This window comes from Talpa europaea (assembly GCF_964194135.1).
Source record: "Talpa europaea genome assembly, chromosome: 2".
NCBI classification, from domain to species: Eukaryota; Metazoa; Chordata; class Mammalia; order Eulipotyphla; family Talpidae; genus Talpa; species Talpa europaea.
In genome coordinates, this window is record NC_140068.1 from 31,813,592 (window position 1) to 31,830,506 (window position 16,915).

The 16,915-nt window shown below is 41.0% G+C and overlaps 1 protein-coding gene across 2 annotated transcripts in view; it reads right to left on the reverse strand.

Moving 5' to 3' along the window:
* The window catches only part of NKAIN2 (sodium/potassium transporting ATPase interacting 2), a gene marked incomplete at both ends in the record, with an annotated part of 907,688 nt that extends 899,323 nt beyond the window's left edge, over nt 1-8,365 (reverse strand). For both annotated transcript variants that reach the window (XM_084228816.1, XM_084228814.1), the window contains one exon: nt 8,312-8,365. In XM_084228816.1, coding sequence (XP_084084942.1) covers nt 8,312-8,365 — 54 coding nt within the window. The remainder of the gene's footprint in view (nt 1-8,311) is intronic.
* Between the last annotated feature and the right edge of the window lie 8,550 nt (nt 8,366-16,915).

Sequence of the window (16,915 nt, forward strand, 5' to 3'; positions counted from 1 at the left end):
CCAGTCCAGGAGCCACACAGGGCCATCAGATACTCCTCATCCCTTCCCCTATCCTTGGAACGTGCCTTCTGCTTGCCATTCTCAGGCTAAAAGGACTGGCTTTGAGATAGTGATGCTACCTGTGATGGTAAAATTATCCTGGACAGTTTGCATTACTGAAACCCATAAAACCTCAAATAAACTTTTAAGAAGGTAGGTAGACGGACGTGGAGATCGGCTTGTTCATGGCTGCCCAAGTCTTGTAGGTAAGATCCCTTGAAACTGCCACCTACCAACCTGGAGTGGCTGACTTCTTTCTTTGGCTTCTCCTTGCCTCCTTGTAAAGGGCTCAGTTTATAAGCCAATAAGCTGCTAAGATGCTAAAATATGGAGCACGACCTTTAGGAAGAAGGAGAGAGGTAAAGCCAATAGCATATCAAAACGTTTTCAAACACAGAACTACTGTTTAATAGAGGATTTTAAAACTAACCCCTACCAAATACAGCTTTAGAAATGCCAGCCTAAAGGAGCGGACAGGTTTGTGAAATATAAGTTTCATACTAAATTATACTTAGGCAAGTATGTCAGATGCATAAGCGTATTGTTCTATTTCAAATCAGTTGTGTCAGTTATAATCCTTATATACACCCCCCCCAATATGGTGGGTGGCTGATGAAAAAAAAAAAAATGTTTTTACGAAGGAACTTTATTACAACCAGGGTTTCCAGTCAAATGCTACAGAAAGATCCCAAAATTACTTAGTCTCTCGATATTTACATTTTTGAAAAAATTAAGCTATTAACAAGTACTAAGATTTCCTGGGTGTCAGAAGTAACACAACAATAAAGCCTCACATCTGTGAAACTCTTTCATGTAAGTAAACTTCAAGCACATTTCCCCACGGATGCTCCTAAGCATCCTGTAGGGTAAATGGGTCAGGAATTATTTGCCCCATTTTTCAAATGAGGAAATGCCCCAGGTATATAAATGGCATGAGCAAAGTCATGATTATTTAGTTGTTCAATATACAAGTACTAGAAAGGGTAAAGAAAAATGTGCCTTCTAACTTACTTTGTACGTGTACACACACACACACACATCACTACTAGAAGCACTGAACTACTTACCACTTTCATATTTTCTGCATCTCTATTCATTGCAAAGACACAAATGCAGTGAAAAGACCTTCAATTTCCCTTATTTAAATTTCTGAATGGAACGGAGCTTGAAATCAGAAATAGGCACACCAGTCCTGAAGGAAAAGTCTTCTTTCACATCAGTAACAAGCCAAAGGAAGAAATCAGCTAATTATCTAGGTGAGTTGAATAATTTCAAAAGCTGGTTTATGCATTCATACAACACCAATAAGTGAAAACCTCTGTTCTAGACCAGCAGTTCTCAAAGTTTTATTGCTGAGCAGCAGCACCTGTATCACCTGTGGATTCCCGGTCCAAGCCCTTTGCTAGACCTACTGAATCAGACACTTTCACACCCTTGATGTGAGTGGAAGAGGCAGCAGGTGATTGTGGTGCACGCTCAAGGTGGACAAATGATCTAGGACAACAAGTGCATCATGCAATCTATTATTCACAGGTATTTCCAATGTTCATTACCATTTTCATCAATAGTGGTCTGGAAGGACTTAGGATTTGGAACATGTTAAAAAACAAAAAAGCAGGCAAATAATATAACTTAATTAACTATTCATTAGGGATTGATTTCAAAAAGGACAGGGATTTGAGAATATACTTCTTCCCATAAAATCTTTTTAAGGCATATTTATTAAAGTATGCGGGCCTCCCTGCTGGCACAAGGGGTTAAGACACAACCTATGAAGCTGTCTGCAGCCCCTGCAGCACAAGTTCGATTCCCGGCAGGCCAGAGAGCAACCCACATGGCGCAGACCTCTCCTGACTGGCTTGCTGTTCCCCTCAGCAGTGTACTTCAGTCAATCTTTCTGTTTTGTTCCCCACTCTGTCTCTGGTGAATCCTCTCACCCCCACTACCCCTGCAACTCTGGCCTGTACCCCAGCTCTTGTATACATAAATAAATAAATCTTTTTTAAAAAATAAAGTGTCCAAATCCCCACTGATTGGTTATTCCTCAATTATTGGCCACAAATGGATAGCAGCTGTAACTTTTTTCCCTACTCTTAAACAACGACAGAAATACATGCTTATTGCTAATGTAGAAGGACAACTGCAGTTTGCAATGTTAGGGGGCACTTGAAATCTAGTGGAAACAGCAAGGTACACTGGCAGTGCAGACATGGCCTCTTCTTTCATTCTCTAATCCACACATCAGCAGCTCAGATTTAGGAAAACTGAAGTCCAGCAGGAACAAGTCACACTGGAACAGGAGCCCTGCATCAACCCCTCCTCTCTAAGCCTACTTAGCCTTGTGCTGACTACTTTACCAGACAGGAACTAGTAGGTAGACACCATCCCTGCTAGTACAACAAATGAGAGCTGCTGACATGGTTTTATGTAAGGGAAGTGATGAAGCGCAATCTCAGGCTTAAAACAGGACAGACCTGGGTTTCAATACATGTCCTACTTATTAGGAGAGTGACTTAATAAAGCTGCTTTAAGAATCAGAGCTTCTGTTTCCTCTTCTGTGAAATGGGGATATTAGTATCTATTACCTGTCTCATAGAATTATTGGAAAAGAATTTGTGCAGAAAAATGTTTAGCACTGAGCCCACAACTAACTTCCAATAAATATCATTTTCATTATTGTTCAACTATTTTACAAAACTAGGTTTTTAAAAGTATAACAAACAATAAAAACACACAATTTAAAAAACTGTATTTTCAAAGTACTCATAAAAGTCAGTTTATGTATAGCTTTTCAAAATGATCAAAGTTACTATGTGATTCACAGATTATTTACAAGGCAAAAATTAACAGCTCTAGAAGTCACCCTATTGCTATTACAGGTTTAAAGAAGAAAGTCTATAGCTTGCATTAGATTAAATATTGCAGCAGTTTCTATCAGTCAGACCCAGGGTTGTTTTAGAGTTTCCCAAACAAAACTGCTGTTTTCAGATAGACCAACAAGCAATTCACTGAAAAGAGGCAAGTCCAAACACAGTTGAAATATTAAGAAATAATAAGTTAAAATAAAAATATTAAGTTAAAATATTATAAACTTCATCTCTACACTAATCTGGAGAAAGAAAATTATACATATTTTGCCTTGTTCCTTTAAATTTTTATATGTCCTTTAATTTCTTGAGATTGGTAGGAAAAAAATCTTCCATACACTTTTATTTATACCCTATAGATATTTCTGAGGTATAAATGTGGTACTTGGTTTCATTAGCATGAGAGGCAGGAGAAGGAAGCCTGCATACATTGCATCTTGATGGTCTATGTATTTTATTATATTGAAAATAAACAGCAATCAAGTTTCTGTGGGGAAAGGGAGCCAAAATTGAAAGCGTTCCCTATATAGGTGAAAATAGAATAGAAATATTTCTTCTGTGCAAGTGTTTGACTTCTGGCATTTAAATGTCATAAGACATGAATATAGGGTGATTTCCATTATTAGTAATATTCAAAGCCACATTTAGAAAAGTTATACTGAGAGACCTGAAATTCTGAATGATATAACGAAAGCACCTCCTTTGAAATTTTAGCCATTAACAGTATATACAAATATTTTCAATTGAGGAGATAGTTTTAATAATTTTATTTCAAGAATAAACACAAAGGTTATAAAGCATGTTTCTATCTCAGAATTTATTTTTGTCAAACATATGAAACAGACCAAGAAATAGAAGCCTCCGACTTTAAGAAGTTCCCGGCTTCCATTCTGAAATTCTTGCCTGGAAAGAGAATTTGATCCCAAAGTAAAGCAGTGACAGAGGAAAAAGGCAATGGCCATGCCCATTTGCAATTCTGGGCCAATGCCCACATCTGGGTGTCATGCCAGGGATGACTTTGGCATTTTGTGCAGGGTATGCTGCCCATTCAAACCTTTATTTGAGAAAGCAGCGGAACAACTCTGCAAAGATTGGCTCTTTGAAACTTTGGGTGCATAAATAAAGAAGCTACCACTTGATTTGTGAACCAAGAAAGAAGGTTAGACAATAGAATATATTTCTACATCTTTCTTGGTAACAGTAGAGCAACAGAGAGCTGAATTATTATGAACAGTAAATTAAATATACATATTAATTTATGACATACCATTTATTGACTACAATGTTGGTGTTGGGGTACAAAAGTAGAAAGCACTGAAAAAATATAAAGTTATGGTTCTTTACAACTGACCAAACTCTTAGCATATTTTTACAAGTTTCTGAAATACATGGATGTTTAGTATTCTTTATGAGTCAGGTAAGTTAATAACCTCAAAATTTTGTTTTCAAAAGCATTTGAAACTAAGAATTTTAATTCTGAGGGAGAGTTTATAGCAGGTAAAGTTCTACACATTTGATGTACTCTCAAAGTTGACAAAAATATCCTTTGAAAATCCTAAGATTCTACCTGCACTTTCCCAGCCACTTTATGTCAATAAACCTTATTTTCTAAAAAGTAATCAAAGAGGATGTAATGATGAATACTGCACAAAAGCACAATGACAAGACTAAAATACTCCATAATTAGAGTAAGTTATTTTTATTTAGTCCTTCTATGCATTCATGGCCTTTTTTCTAGTAAATGTGTGTATCTCTGATAATGCTTAGTGACTATGTGATAGAAAGTAACTGATCATTTTTAATTAAGTCTCAAACGTGCTTCTTCACACAGCTGCATACACATGTGCCCTAACCAATTGTTAGCTGCACCTGCTGAAAGTTACCAATATTTCACAGAGCACATGGTAAGAATGGCATTTTTCAAGTTAATCTGTTCAGTGTAAACTAGATTTTCTTTCAGTAGCTTATGGCACATAACACTTTGTGCCATATAAGAGCCTGATATACAAAATGTGGGTGGTTTTGAATTCCCTTACTTGGAAACAAAGCTGTCTTTTCAACTAAAATAAGTATGTTCTTCCATATTATAACTGAGTGTTTTTTCACTGAGAAATATCTGAGTAATTTTCTCAACATGTACATAAAGTAATCTGATTTGAGCAAACATTGAAAGAAAATGTCCAAACTCTGTTACAAGCGGCTGTAAGTTGTAAATAACAAGTTAAATTGTACTTGTCCCTTACTACTACAGCCACACTGCAACCGCAGTGGTTTTTGCTACTATCTGAAATCTTCACTTTCTGTGCATTAAGGACTGAAATGATAAAAAGCAAATTACCTTCTTGAGATTATGAGCTTAAACTGTGGACTCTAAACATGGAGCAAATACATTTCCAGAGACCATACCTTTTTCATAGGGATCACCCTAAAATCTGAAGTTGAAGTAACTATATAGGCTCACTGATTTTAATTTATGATATAGAGACAGACTCTTTTTCAGAAAATGGAAATTATGTGTTGAATCTATGATATGAAACTTGCATTTCTTGTCTTAAAAACCATTTCCCTTAGTTTTTTTAAAAGAAAGTCTGTTTATCCACACATGTAGTCTGCCAAACACTAAATAAAATGCACATTTAGCATAATTAAAAACAAAGGCAAAATCCTGATGGGGAAATTTCTCTGGGGTGTTTGTCTCTACCCCTCACTTGTTAAAAGATCAAAACAGTGTGTCTGCTTTCATAATAACCTGATGAATGAGGTTCCACCTCCACTGTAAGAAAAGCTCCCTCATCCTCCCTCCCTCCATGCATATTGATGTAGAACTGAATATTCCTTTAAGTCTAATTAAAACACAAATACTCTACTATCAATGGGACATAAATGTTTCCAGAAACTAAATAAATTACTTAACAAAGAACTTTAAAAAGTTTCTATATTAGACTCTATGGCTTCAAAATATTTCAATAAATCTTAAGAGTTTTCTGTCCAGCTACAGAAAAAAACAAACAAACAAACAAACAAACAAACAGGATCAAATTGTTAAGAACATATACTGCACACTGCTGAAGTAAACAAACTAGTTGAACTTTTGTGTCAATCAATGGTACATGAGTCATAACTTATTCTGGAAACCTGGATACTTATAAAACCACCTCTTTTCATAACAGCTCAAAGATACAAAAAGTTTATAAAACCTACCAAAAAGGAGAGAAACATATATATATACCCATCTATCTCTGTGTGTATATGCAGTAATTTGTAACTATTAATTTGCAAAAGAATTATATTACTTAAAAATTAAATACTATGTTTCTAAGAAGCAACCATTCCTAAGAATCTTTGAGGTCCTTTAAAAGTGATCATTTCAAGCGATTAAGCCAACTGGATATTCTTCATCCTTTGTTTCTTATTCTGGATCTGCATTAACATGGCTGCTAATTATATTAGCCTGGTGGCATCTGAATGGTAAAATCACATGAGTCTCACAGAACATAAAACACTATTTAAGATTCAAATGTATACTCTTGCTTAGATTAACTACTCCACTCTATTGGAACTACATATATGCTGATAGAGAACTTAGCTTTGATTCAGAATTTCTGATTCATAACAGATGTGGAACCTCTCTAACACATGGCTGCAGGGATGCATGTGTGCATACACACACAGAAACCTATAGCCCTATCATGCTACTTTGTATATTTAGTTTCCCCATTTGTCTGCTTATGTATTTCTGAAATTCTTTAAATTCTTGAGGAGTTTGTATCCATCATACAAAATCCCACATAGATCTAATCCCTACATTGAGCACAACAAAGCCATACTATGTTCAATGATTAAAAGTTATAACATTTTTAAAAATGAAGAGATAGAGAATGCTCTTACCCACTCATTCTCACAGTTTTATGCTTTTCCACAGTGAATCAGCCAATGCATTCTTTTCTGAACCATATATGAAAATAAGAATGTTTTGAAAAAGTTTATACAATTTGGCATATTTGACCTAATTGGCAGTTTAACAAAGTAAACTCTTTCATTGTTCTGATTAGTTTTATCATCAGGAGCAAAAGTCCTCTATTGAAAAACTTAAATGAATATATGGTAGAGGAAAATAAACAGTTTTACACGAAAGAAAACATTGCATTCTTAAAATTATAGTTTCATCCTTTTCTTACAACCAAGTGCTAAAGTAATTCAGAGATCAAAATACACTTTCCTGGGAAAGAAAAACATCCAGAGACAATATACAATGAAAAGCACTGCTTCCGCTAAATATTAAACAAAACAACCACCACTCATGGGCTTCATGACAACTTGTAAACAATAAGGAGCACTTAAAGAATTCTATCATTTCCTAACCATGCCCTTGCTCTATTGAACACTTCCCTGATCCAGCTCTCAGAAACCCCTCTCAGTCTTAAAGTCCTTTGAGTCTTTATGAAACAATTGTTAGAAATATGGGTAGCTATTCAGATTAAATTAATACTTTCCAAGGAAAGCTATTTGCTAACAGGAGTGAGCGAGTACGTCCTATTTCAAATTAACCACTTAGGATAGTATATTTTTCACCTTTAAACTATTCTTAGTCCCTCCTATTGCCAACAGGGAATTGAAATTCAGAGACATGACGTTTTCCATTATTGGTTCCCTGCCTCTTTGCAACAACATTCCTCAAAAAGTACATGTAAGTCTCCAAGCACTAGGATCAGACAACAGTATCTATTTCAGGAACAATCACATACATAATGTAAGATCGAATATTTTTCCTCAGAATTATTTGTAACGATTATGACTTTAAGGGTACTGGTTCAGTCGACAGCAGTAGTGTTGCTGAGTTCATCAAAGTATTCTCTTCAATCTACATACTTTTAAAAGTCAATGTGGCTTCTAAACCAGACTGCTGTAAGGACACCATCTGCTTACACAGTGGTTTGTAAGAGCACTATACTTGTAATAATATATCCCTTGAAAAATAACACACATTAATGAAGAAACAAAAATTAGTTTATGGCAGAAAAGTTTTTCTAAAAATCCATAATTCTCTGTTTTAACACCTGTATAGTAAATTGTACATGACAATCACGTTGGTACAATAACACGAATGCAAAACATAAAGGAACACGAGCTACACATTGCTTTGCTTAAAGAAATTAAAGACAAGTTTAACCCCCACCTGCCAAACTGTCTTCAGAGGGAGAGAAATAGGTGGGTGTGGAAAGGTTCACCTCTCCCGTACCCCACAGTGTGTCTCCCTGAAATCATTTTAAATACAGACAACATACCTATCACCTTCTCTTCTATTTTTTTCTTCCATTCTACTCAAAGGCAGACCCTTCACTGCGCTTCCCTACCCACTGTCTCAAAGGCACATTGCAAAATAAGAGGACCCAAGTGTCACTTACCAGTTGCATGCCACAGATAAAGATAAGCGTGCACCTGCCACTGCAATAACCCATGGTTTCCGAGACCCCTGCCACAGACAGACTGTCCCACGTCGGCCACCGTCGAGCCCCCACTTTATCCAATCAGATCGCGGGGAAGGACAGGCGAACCTGCCGAGGGCTCGGGGGCTCCGGGCTGCCGCTGCCAGCGTCCTGGGAAGGGACAGGCATTAGGACCTGCTGGCGCGGCGGCAGCGGCGGCAGCTCCAGCCGCGCCCGCCACACATACCTTCACTCGCGCGGTGCACACGCCACGCCGCGGGCAGCGCCGCCCGCGGAGACGCGCCCCGGGCCCGCGGGGGCAGCAGCAGCAGCGGCAGCCACGCAGCGCCGCCGCGCCCTCGGGCATCAGGCCGCGAAGTTGCGCCCCCGCCGCTCCCGGAGCCGGCGCCCCACGCCCCCCAGCGCGGCCGCCGCCCGACGCGCGCTCGCCCGGTGCTTTCCGCGCGCGGGCTCCGGGGGCGGCTGAGGCGCGCGCGGGGCGCTGCCGCCTCCCTGCGCCGCCCGCGGCTCCTCGGCGCCCGCTCTGCGGGGCCCGGCGGGCGGGCGGGCGCGGGGCCGGGCGGGGCGCGGGCGGGGGCGGCGCGCGGGCCGGGCGGGGGCGTCCGGGCGCTGCGGTCCCGGGCGGCGGCGGCTGCTGCGCGCACGGATGCGGGGTCCGCGCCGCGTCCCTGCCTCGGCGCTGCCCCTCCCCTCGCCCAGATGTGTTAATCCTCCCACTGCAAAGCCGCCGGCCTGCTCCCCGCCGCCCCTCCCGGGGCTCAACTTCTTCCAGCCCGACCGGGGGCCGCGGGCGGCGGTGTCGAAGCGGGAAGGAGCCGCGCAGAAGCGGGGCTGCCCTGAGCGCCGCGGGGCGCACAGTCCGGCGGCTTGTTCCGGGCTGGCTGGGCTGGAGGCGGTCCCGCTCCAGCAGCCGGGACGGGAACCCGGGGTGCGAGCGGGCCGCGGGTGTGTCTTTGGGGGAGAAGGGACGAAGAGAAGGGCCAGGGGAAAGGGACATGGTGGTGAAAAATAGGGGTGCAGCCGAAGCGCCCCGACCGGCCGGAAAGCCCGCGCGCGGAGGGGCCAGAGCAGGCGAGGAGGAGACGGCGCGGCCACCGCGGGCGCCTCTGCGCCTCCAGCACCGGCCCCCGTAGACCCGCCGCGGCCCAGCGGGGAGAGTTGAGCTGACCCTGCTCGGGGAAAGGGACCGCGTTGCTGCTGGAATTGGAGGAGAATTTGGTGGCGGAGGGAGTAGGGATCAAGGAGTTGCCGCTGCTGCTTCAAACCGTGTTTTCACTCACGAAATGTAAAGATCAAGAGAGAATGTTAGCGCTCAGTTACTTCCGCCCCGCCGACCGTCCGGGCCGGGTGGGGATCCCGGAGGTGAACCTCCCACCCCCATTTCCAGAGCCCAGCGGGAGCCGAGCCGCGTCTCCTGTCACTTGCCGAGCCCGCTGCTGCCACCTGCGGGCCGAGAGATGAAGCGCGAGGCCACCTGGCCGGGTGGCGGCCCTGGGGATGGGGGAGGCAGGTCCAGGGGTCTAGTTCTCTCCACAGCCCAGGGACGCTGTTGAAACATTCCTGACTAACTGTTCCAGGCATTGAAGGTGTGATGTCCAGATCCGCTGAGGAACTCAGCTCTTGCAATGAAGTATCGAGATTGCTAAGAGAACGGTTTGGGAAACTAAAGAGCAAGCTGCTTCCCACACTCCTTTTAAGAGGTTAAGATTGATGAAACCACATGAAGCAAAGAGCTTTCCGCAGCAAATGGGATTTGGCCCTATTGAGAAAATGGTATTTGTGTAGGATAAGGTTCTGGGAAGAGCAAAAAAGGATGCCAAATGATTGTTTCCTTTGAATAAGTATTATGGAGCAGAATGACTAAATATAAACAAATAAATAGGGCAGAGTCTAGTCCCCAGAATCCTGGTACTAAATTCTCAGAAATGATGTGTCAGTTGCAGAAAGCCAAAAAGGGATTTGTTTCATTCTTTAATTTGTGGAATGTATTATTAAATTACTTTAATGAGAATGTCTGCTTTTAATCGTCCTGTTTGTAAGTGGACTTTTTTTTCTGAAAGTGCCATTAATGTTTAATGAAAGTACAAGAGCCGAGTATGTGTACACTTTACCCACTGTGGGACAGGGCAGGTAATAACTGCTTCACAACCCTTGATGAAACTGAAGCCAACGGTATCAAGTGAGGTAAGTTTCTTTTGATTGTTGTTATTCTGTCTTAACACATTTGCTAGCTGTCTAGTAACTGACAGGGAAGCAGGTATTTTGTATTGCAAAACAAAAAGAAAGTTGTAAGGTTATGCTGAATATTGAAGACGCTGCTACCACATTGTGAACAGCATTCTATCATCTTTTGAAATTCATAATAGCAACAATGCAGTTATGCAGATCTAACCGTTTATGGTTACCTTGCAGCCAAGAACAATTTGCGTGGTCTTTAGGCTTTACAAGTACAAGTAAAAGTAAAGCGTAAAGCATAAAGCTATAAGTAGCTGACTCTCAGTGCCCTGCCCATGGTCCCTGGGATACACACCTTTCAGTACATGCCTGCCTTCTTTCTTCAAGCAATGGGGGCTCTCTGTGGGCTTTCTGTTAGCCCCAGGAGGTGCTTGACTTGAGAGAAGTCAGAGCCAGAGCAACCCAAACCCATTAAGCGGTGGGATTTGATGAATAATTAACCCCTGCTCCTCAATCCAGACAGTGAGAAGTCTGAGACATGCTCTAGTCTACACGAATTTGTTCCCTACCAGGATTGAACCCAGTCTATACACTGTGAATTAGCTTCTTTCCCTCCCTGCCTCATTTTACATCTCTACCAGTGTTTTCAGGGATTACCTTGGAAATAAACCACTTTGCTCGAATACTGTGTCAGGCTGCATTTTGTGAAACCGAACATACGGAAAACTGCAAGGACTTTTATTCATGATCAGGCACTGGCATAGGATTCTCTTCAGAATGAAGGAAAATCATGTTTATTTGGGCCTCCCCCGTGGCGCAGCAGTTGAGCGCTGGGCTGCGAAGCTACCCTCAGCCTCTGCAGCGCAGGCTCAATCGCCGGGCGAGGGTCCCACATGGCCCGCAGACCTCTCCTGCCGCCCGCTGCTCCCCTCAGCAGTGTACTTTGTCAGTCTGCCTGTTCTGCTCCCCGCTCTGGCTCTGGTGAATTCTCTCACACTCCTGCGCTTCTGACTGTACCCAGTGCTTGTATAAATAAATAAATGAATAAATAAATAAATAAATGGATAAATAAATAAAACTTAAAAAAAGTCAAAGAAAAGTCTAGAAAGGGTATAAGATAAAAAAATCATGTTTAGTGTTGAGGAATTACTGTATACACATACACACTCCACAAACAATGTCTCATTATTCACAGGAAACTGATAAGTTGGCTCAATGCTCATTTAAAGAGAGATAAAGAAACTCTTGTTTACGGAGTCAAGTGTCTTGATCACAGGCACACATGTTCTCAGTGGCAGAATTAGAGTGTGGAGGCACTTCTGTGGGACATCAGTATCCACTTTCTAACCCCTGCACTGTACTCTGTAATTGACATTTTATTATAACTCCCTGTCATCTTTAGGAATTCCATACAGACATGCTGACATAAAAATATTTTGAAAAATGACCACACCTATTTTGTCATATCTAAACTAAATTCGTAGCCTTGAGATACAGTAGATGCAATGCCTAGTTTATTTATAAAAAGTTGCCTGACTAGAGGTACAGTTCTCTTCCTTAAGGAGACCATGCCCTTCCTGTTCCATTTCTTATTATCCCTGGAGAACTGAATGCTTCAGTAGAAAAGTCTAGAGAGAGAATTGCAACTGTCCAGTAGAACTGAATGAAGGAGAAGATGCTGAAATTAGAACGTGGATTGCATTTTCTTTTAGAGATAAAGTCAAATACTGTTCTGCTATATGAGGTGCTAAGGACATTTGTTGACAACTCTGGTGACATAATTATTGTTAATTATTTTGTTTTGGTGGGAAGAATGTGTTACAGATTCCACATCTCCATCTGGCTGACCTTGACATCCTGTTTTAAGGTTATTTCACACCTATTACCTCATTTATCTTTCAGAACAACTCATGGACTACTGTAGGTACACAGCCACAAAGCCAGTTACCATCTGCTCACCACTCCGGTCACTTCTACAAGAGCAAGTGTTCAAGCCTGGTTTTAGAACACCACTGAACAATTTCACACTGAATTTTACTCAGTCTCCATTATAATTTAAAAACACAGAGGCAATGATTATCTTTACAATCACAAAGCCAACAAATTTAATTCATTTAGTACACACACGTGAATTTTTTCCTTGTTTGGAAGATAATAGCTATTTAAAATTTATGGTATTTTTTATAATTTATATATTTATATTTATAAAAAATTCACAATCCTTCCACTTGGAGATAATCTCCCTGGCATTTTTGCACATTTTTTTGTTTTTACAAAAATGGGGTTAAAACACACATTTTTTAAAAGATTTATTTATTTATTTGTTTGTTTATTTATTTATACAAGCACTGGGTACAGTCAGAAGGGCAGGAGGGTGAGAGAATTCACCAGAGCCAGAGCGGGGAGCAGAGCAGGCAGAAGGACCGAACTACACTACTAAGGGGAGCAGCGGGCGGCAGGAGAGGTCTGCGCTCCATGTGGGACCCTCCTACGGTGGCCCGGGAAGCAGCCAGGGATCAAACCAGCATTGCAGAGACTGCGGGCAGCTTCGCAACCCAGTGCTCAACCACTTTGCCACTGGGGAGGCCCTAAAACACACATTTTATATGCTATTTTTCAATTAATGATGGATCAAGAATATATGTCCAACTCACTAACTTTAAAGCTTATTGACTTTGCAGCCAGTCTGACTTCATAAAACAATGTCTGCCAATTATAAACCTTAAGCAAATCACTTAGCTCTCTGTGCCTTAGTTTCCTTATCTATAAAAGGTGGGGAGGAGGAGTAGGGCCTCCCTCCTGGCCTAGGGATTAAGTCTCAGCACTATCACCCAATGGCCTGAGTTCTGACTCCCAGCAAGGAGCTAACCCACATATGGTGCAGCAGACCTCTCCTGTCTCGCTTGCTGCTCCCCTCAGCAGTGTATTTCAGTAAATCTGCCGGTTCTGCTCCCCACTCTGTCTCTGGTGAATACTCTCTCTCTCTCTCTCTCTCTCACACACACACACACACACACACACACACACACAGCTCTAGCCTATACCTCTGTTCTTCTATGCAAAATTAAATAAATCTTATAAAAAGGGGGGTGGAGTAAAAATGCATGCATATACATGGTTGTTGGGAGGGTTAAGTTAATGTTAAAATATATAAAACTTTTAGAACAGTGACTAGCATATAATTAACCTTTTAATATTGTTAATTTTGTTGATATTGTTAATTTTCATCATTCTGCATACAATAAAGCTTTAATGAATATATAACATTCCATTGTAAGTAAGTGCCCCAATTATTGAATTTATACATGTTTCTTAGACATCCAGGTTTTGTGGTGGGCAGAAAACTGATCTCTCAAATACATCCCATTGTAGAAACCTATAAACATGTTGCCTCACATGGAAAAAGAGATTTTGAATATGTAATTACGAACCTGTGATGGAGCGGGTTTGCTAGATCATCCAGGTAGGCCCAAAATAATCACTTAAGCCCTTAAAACCTGAGATTCTTTCAAAGTTTGAGTGGGGGGGCGCAGAAAGAGGAGGGAAAATGAATAATGGAAGGAGGATATGGGCAACACAAGGTGAGAGCATGTTCATTCCCTCATTGCTGGATTTTTTTTAAAAGATTTATTTATTTATACATACAAGAACTGGGGTACAGGCCAGAGGTGCAGGGAGTGAGAGGATACATCAGAGTCAGAGTGGGGAACAGAACAGGTGGATCTACTGAAATACACTGCTGAGGAGAGCAGCAGTAGAATCAGGAGAGGTTTTCTGTGTAGCTCCCTGGCTGGCCAGGGATCGAACTTGTGCTGCAGAGGCTAGGATAACATCATAGTGCTATGCTTAACCTCTTGTGCCACCAGGGAGGCCCCATTGCTGGATTTGAACCCAAGAATGTTCTCTGGATGCTAGAAAGGGTCAGGAAATGAAGCCTCTCCTATGGCTCTGGAAGGAATGCACTGGTGGCAACAGCTGCACTTCAGCAGACTGAGACTCAAGTCAGACTTCTGATACACACAATCATAACTATGTTATTTTGAGTCATTAGACTTGAGGTCACTTGTAGCAGTAATAGAAAACTAATCTAGTTTGTTCCCAATATTACAATATTATAAACTTTGTAATATTTAAATTTATCAGCATGCATTTGCCTGTTATTATTATATCCTAATGATAAATTTCTAGATGGGAGCTTAATTTCTTTCTATTTTTCTTAACATGAAGAACTGAGAAATAAATGTAAAGATAAACCTTACACTGTTTCTACCTGCAACTGTTGAGTAACAACCCACTCCAGACATAAGTCAACAATGATTTTGGATCCTGTGGGTGGAAATTTGGAGTGAGCACAATGGGAAAATTTTGTCTGGCCCTTCACCTGGGAAGTCTCCCAGGTTGGGGGTGGCTTTATAACTGGGGTCAGGCGGTCAGCTGAAGATTTCATTCACTCACATCTCAGATATAAGCCTTGAAGACCAGGATGTAGGGCAGATCACCCACATGTGGCCTCTCCATGCCTCTTGGCTTCCTCACAGCACAGCTGTTTTAGCATAGTCGGATCTCTTAAGTGTCTCTAAGAACAAGGTTCTCACAAACGAGGCAGAATCTGCACTCCTCTTTATCATCCTGCCTCTAAAGTCACCCAGCTCATCTTCCACCACATTTTATTAATTACAAGGCAGTCACAGGCTACACTACTTAACAAGAGGAAGACCTAGATTCCCAGACAATGGAATAATGTCAAAAAAGTTGACGGCCATATTTTTAAACTTTTGTTTTAATCAATGCATCATAATTAAGGGAACTTACATTTCCTGAAAATTAAAATAAGAAAAAATTAAAAATTCACTCATTAGTGCTATTGTCACAATAAAAAAGTTACTGATATCTCAAAGAAACCAGCTGATTGAATATTTTAAAAAGTGTTGTTCTGAATTAAATGGCATGAAATTTGACTAATAATTTGACTTTGAGTTTCATATACTGTGGACAAGATAAGTAAAATATATTCTATCCATTTAAATTCTCAAGAACAAGTTAAAAATCGGGATTTTTCATTTCCTACAAATATGCGATAAAGAATAGAGTATTGAAACCATTCATACAGGGGCCTACATGGTGGCACAAGGGGTTACAACACAACCTATGAAGCTGTCCACAGCTTCTGCAGCACAAGTTCGATTCCCGGCCAGGGAGCTACCTACACGGTACAGCAGACCTCTCCTGTCTCACCCGCTGCTCCCCCTCAGCAGTGTACTTCGGTCATTCTACCCGTTCTGCTCCCCACTCAGTCTCTGATGAATCCTCTCGCCCCCACACCTCTGGCCTGTATACCAGCTCTTGTATGCATAAATAAATAATTTTTTTAAAAAACTAAAAAAAAACACCATTCAATAGAATGAGACTGCACAAAATGACTAGGTTTAGTGAGACAATAGTAATATGTACTATGTATTTTTCTATGTAATTAAGATTTATTACATAGTTTAAAAGTATCTGTCAGATAATGTAGTTACTGTAAAATTTCTTTATTTGCTGTACTTTACCAAGTTTATCCTGCTACAACCCTAATAAATACCAATTTAATAGAATATTAGAAAGTGACAAAGAGAAATGTTAGGAATAGGTGTAGTGTACTAACTTATAATAGGATTAATTCAAAATCCACACACAGTGGTCTGTTTTGAGCTTCTGGAGGGAAGAAAAATAAATCCCTAAACACAGTTGAATCTTTTTTTATAGTTACGATGCTCAGTAACATAAATATGGCATGCTAATCAAATATTTGTTTTCCCTTTTTGAGAAGAAAGGGTTGACTTCTTCACTGGAGTATTAAATTTAACTTTGTGAATCTAAGTGTGGAGGAACAGGCAGGCACTTCTGGTTTACCTTCTTTTGCTGTGAGGTGGAATTTGGAACCACAACTTAATATGTAGGTCTGTTCGCTTTATTTTTGTCCTCAATTATGCCTTTTTGGCAAAATCACATAAGCTCTAATTTTCATGGCAAAATCACATAAGCCCTAATTTTCATGGCAAAGTTCTTGCTAGCCATGATATTTAACCCAATATGCAATACCTTTGGGCATCACAACAGTGGCATTATTTCTCAGCCAGTGCGATCAACCCTACTCAGGATTCCTATGTGTGTGTATGAGGAGGGGGGTAGAATGGGGATTTCCTGGATCCTGTCCCACATGACTTAGGAGGCCAGGCAACACTAGAGAAATGTAGCCAGACCTTCACTCTATCCAACCACATCATTTTACCAATTTTACTGCTGCTAGTGCCCCATGTTGGTGAAAAATGTGGCAAATCCAATTCTTTCAGATTTTGCCCTCAGTCTACGCTTATCATGCAACAATTTGAACCTCATCCAGGGCAG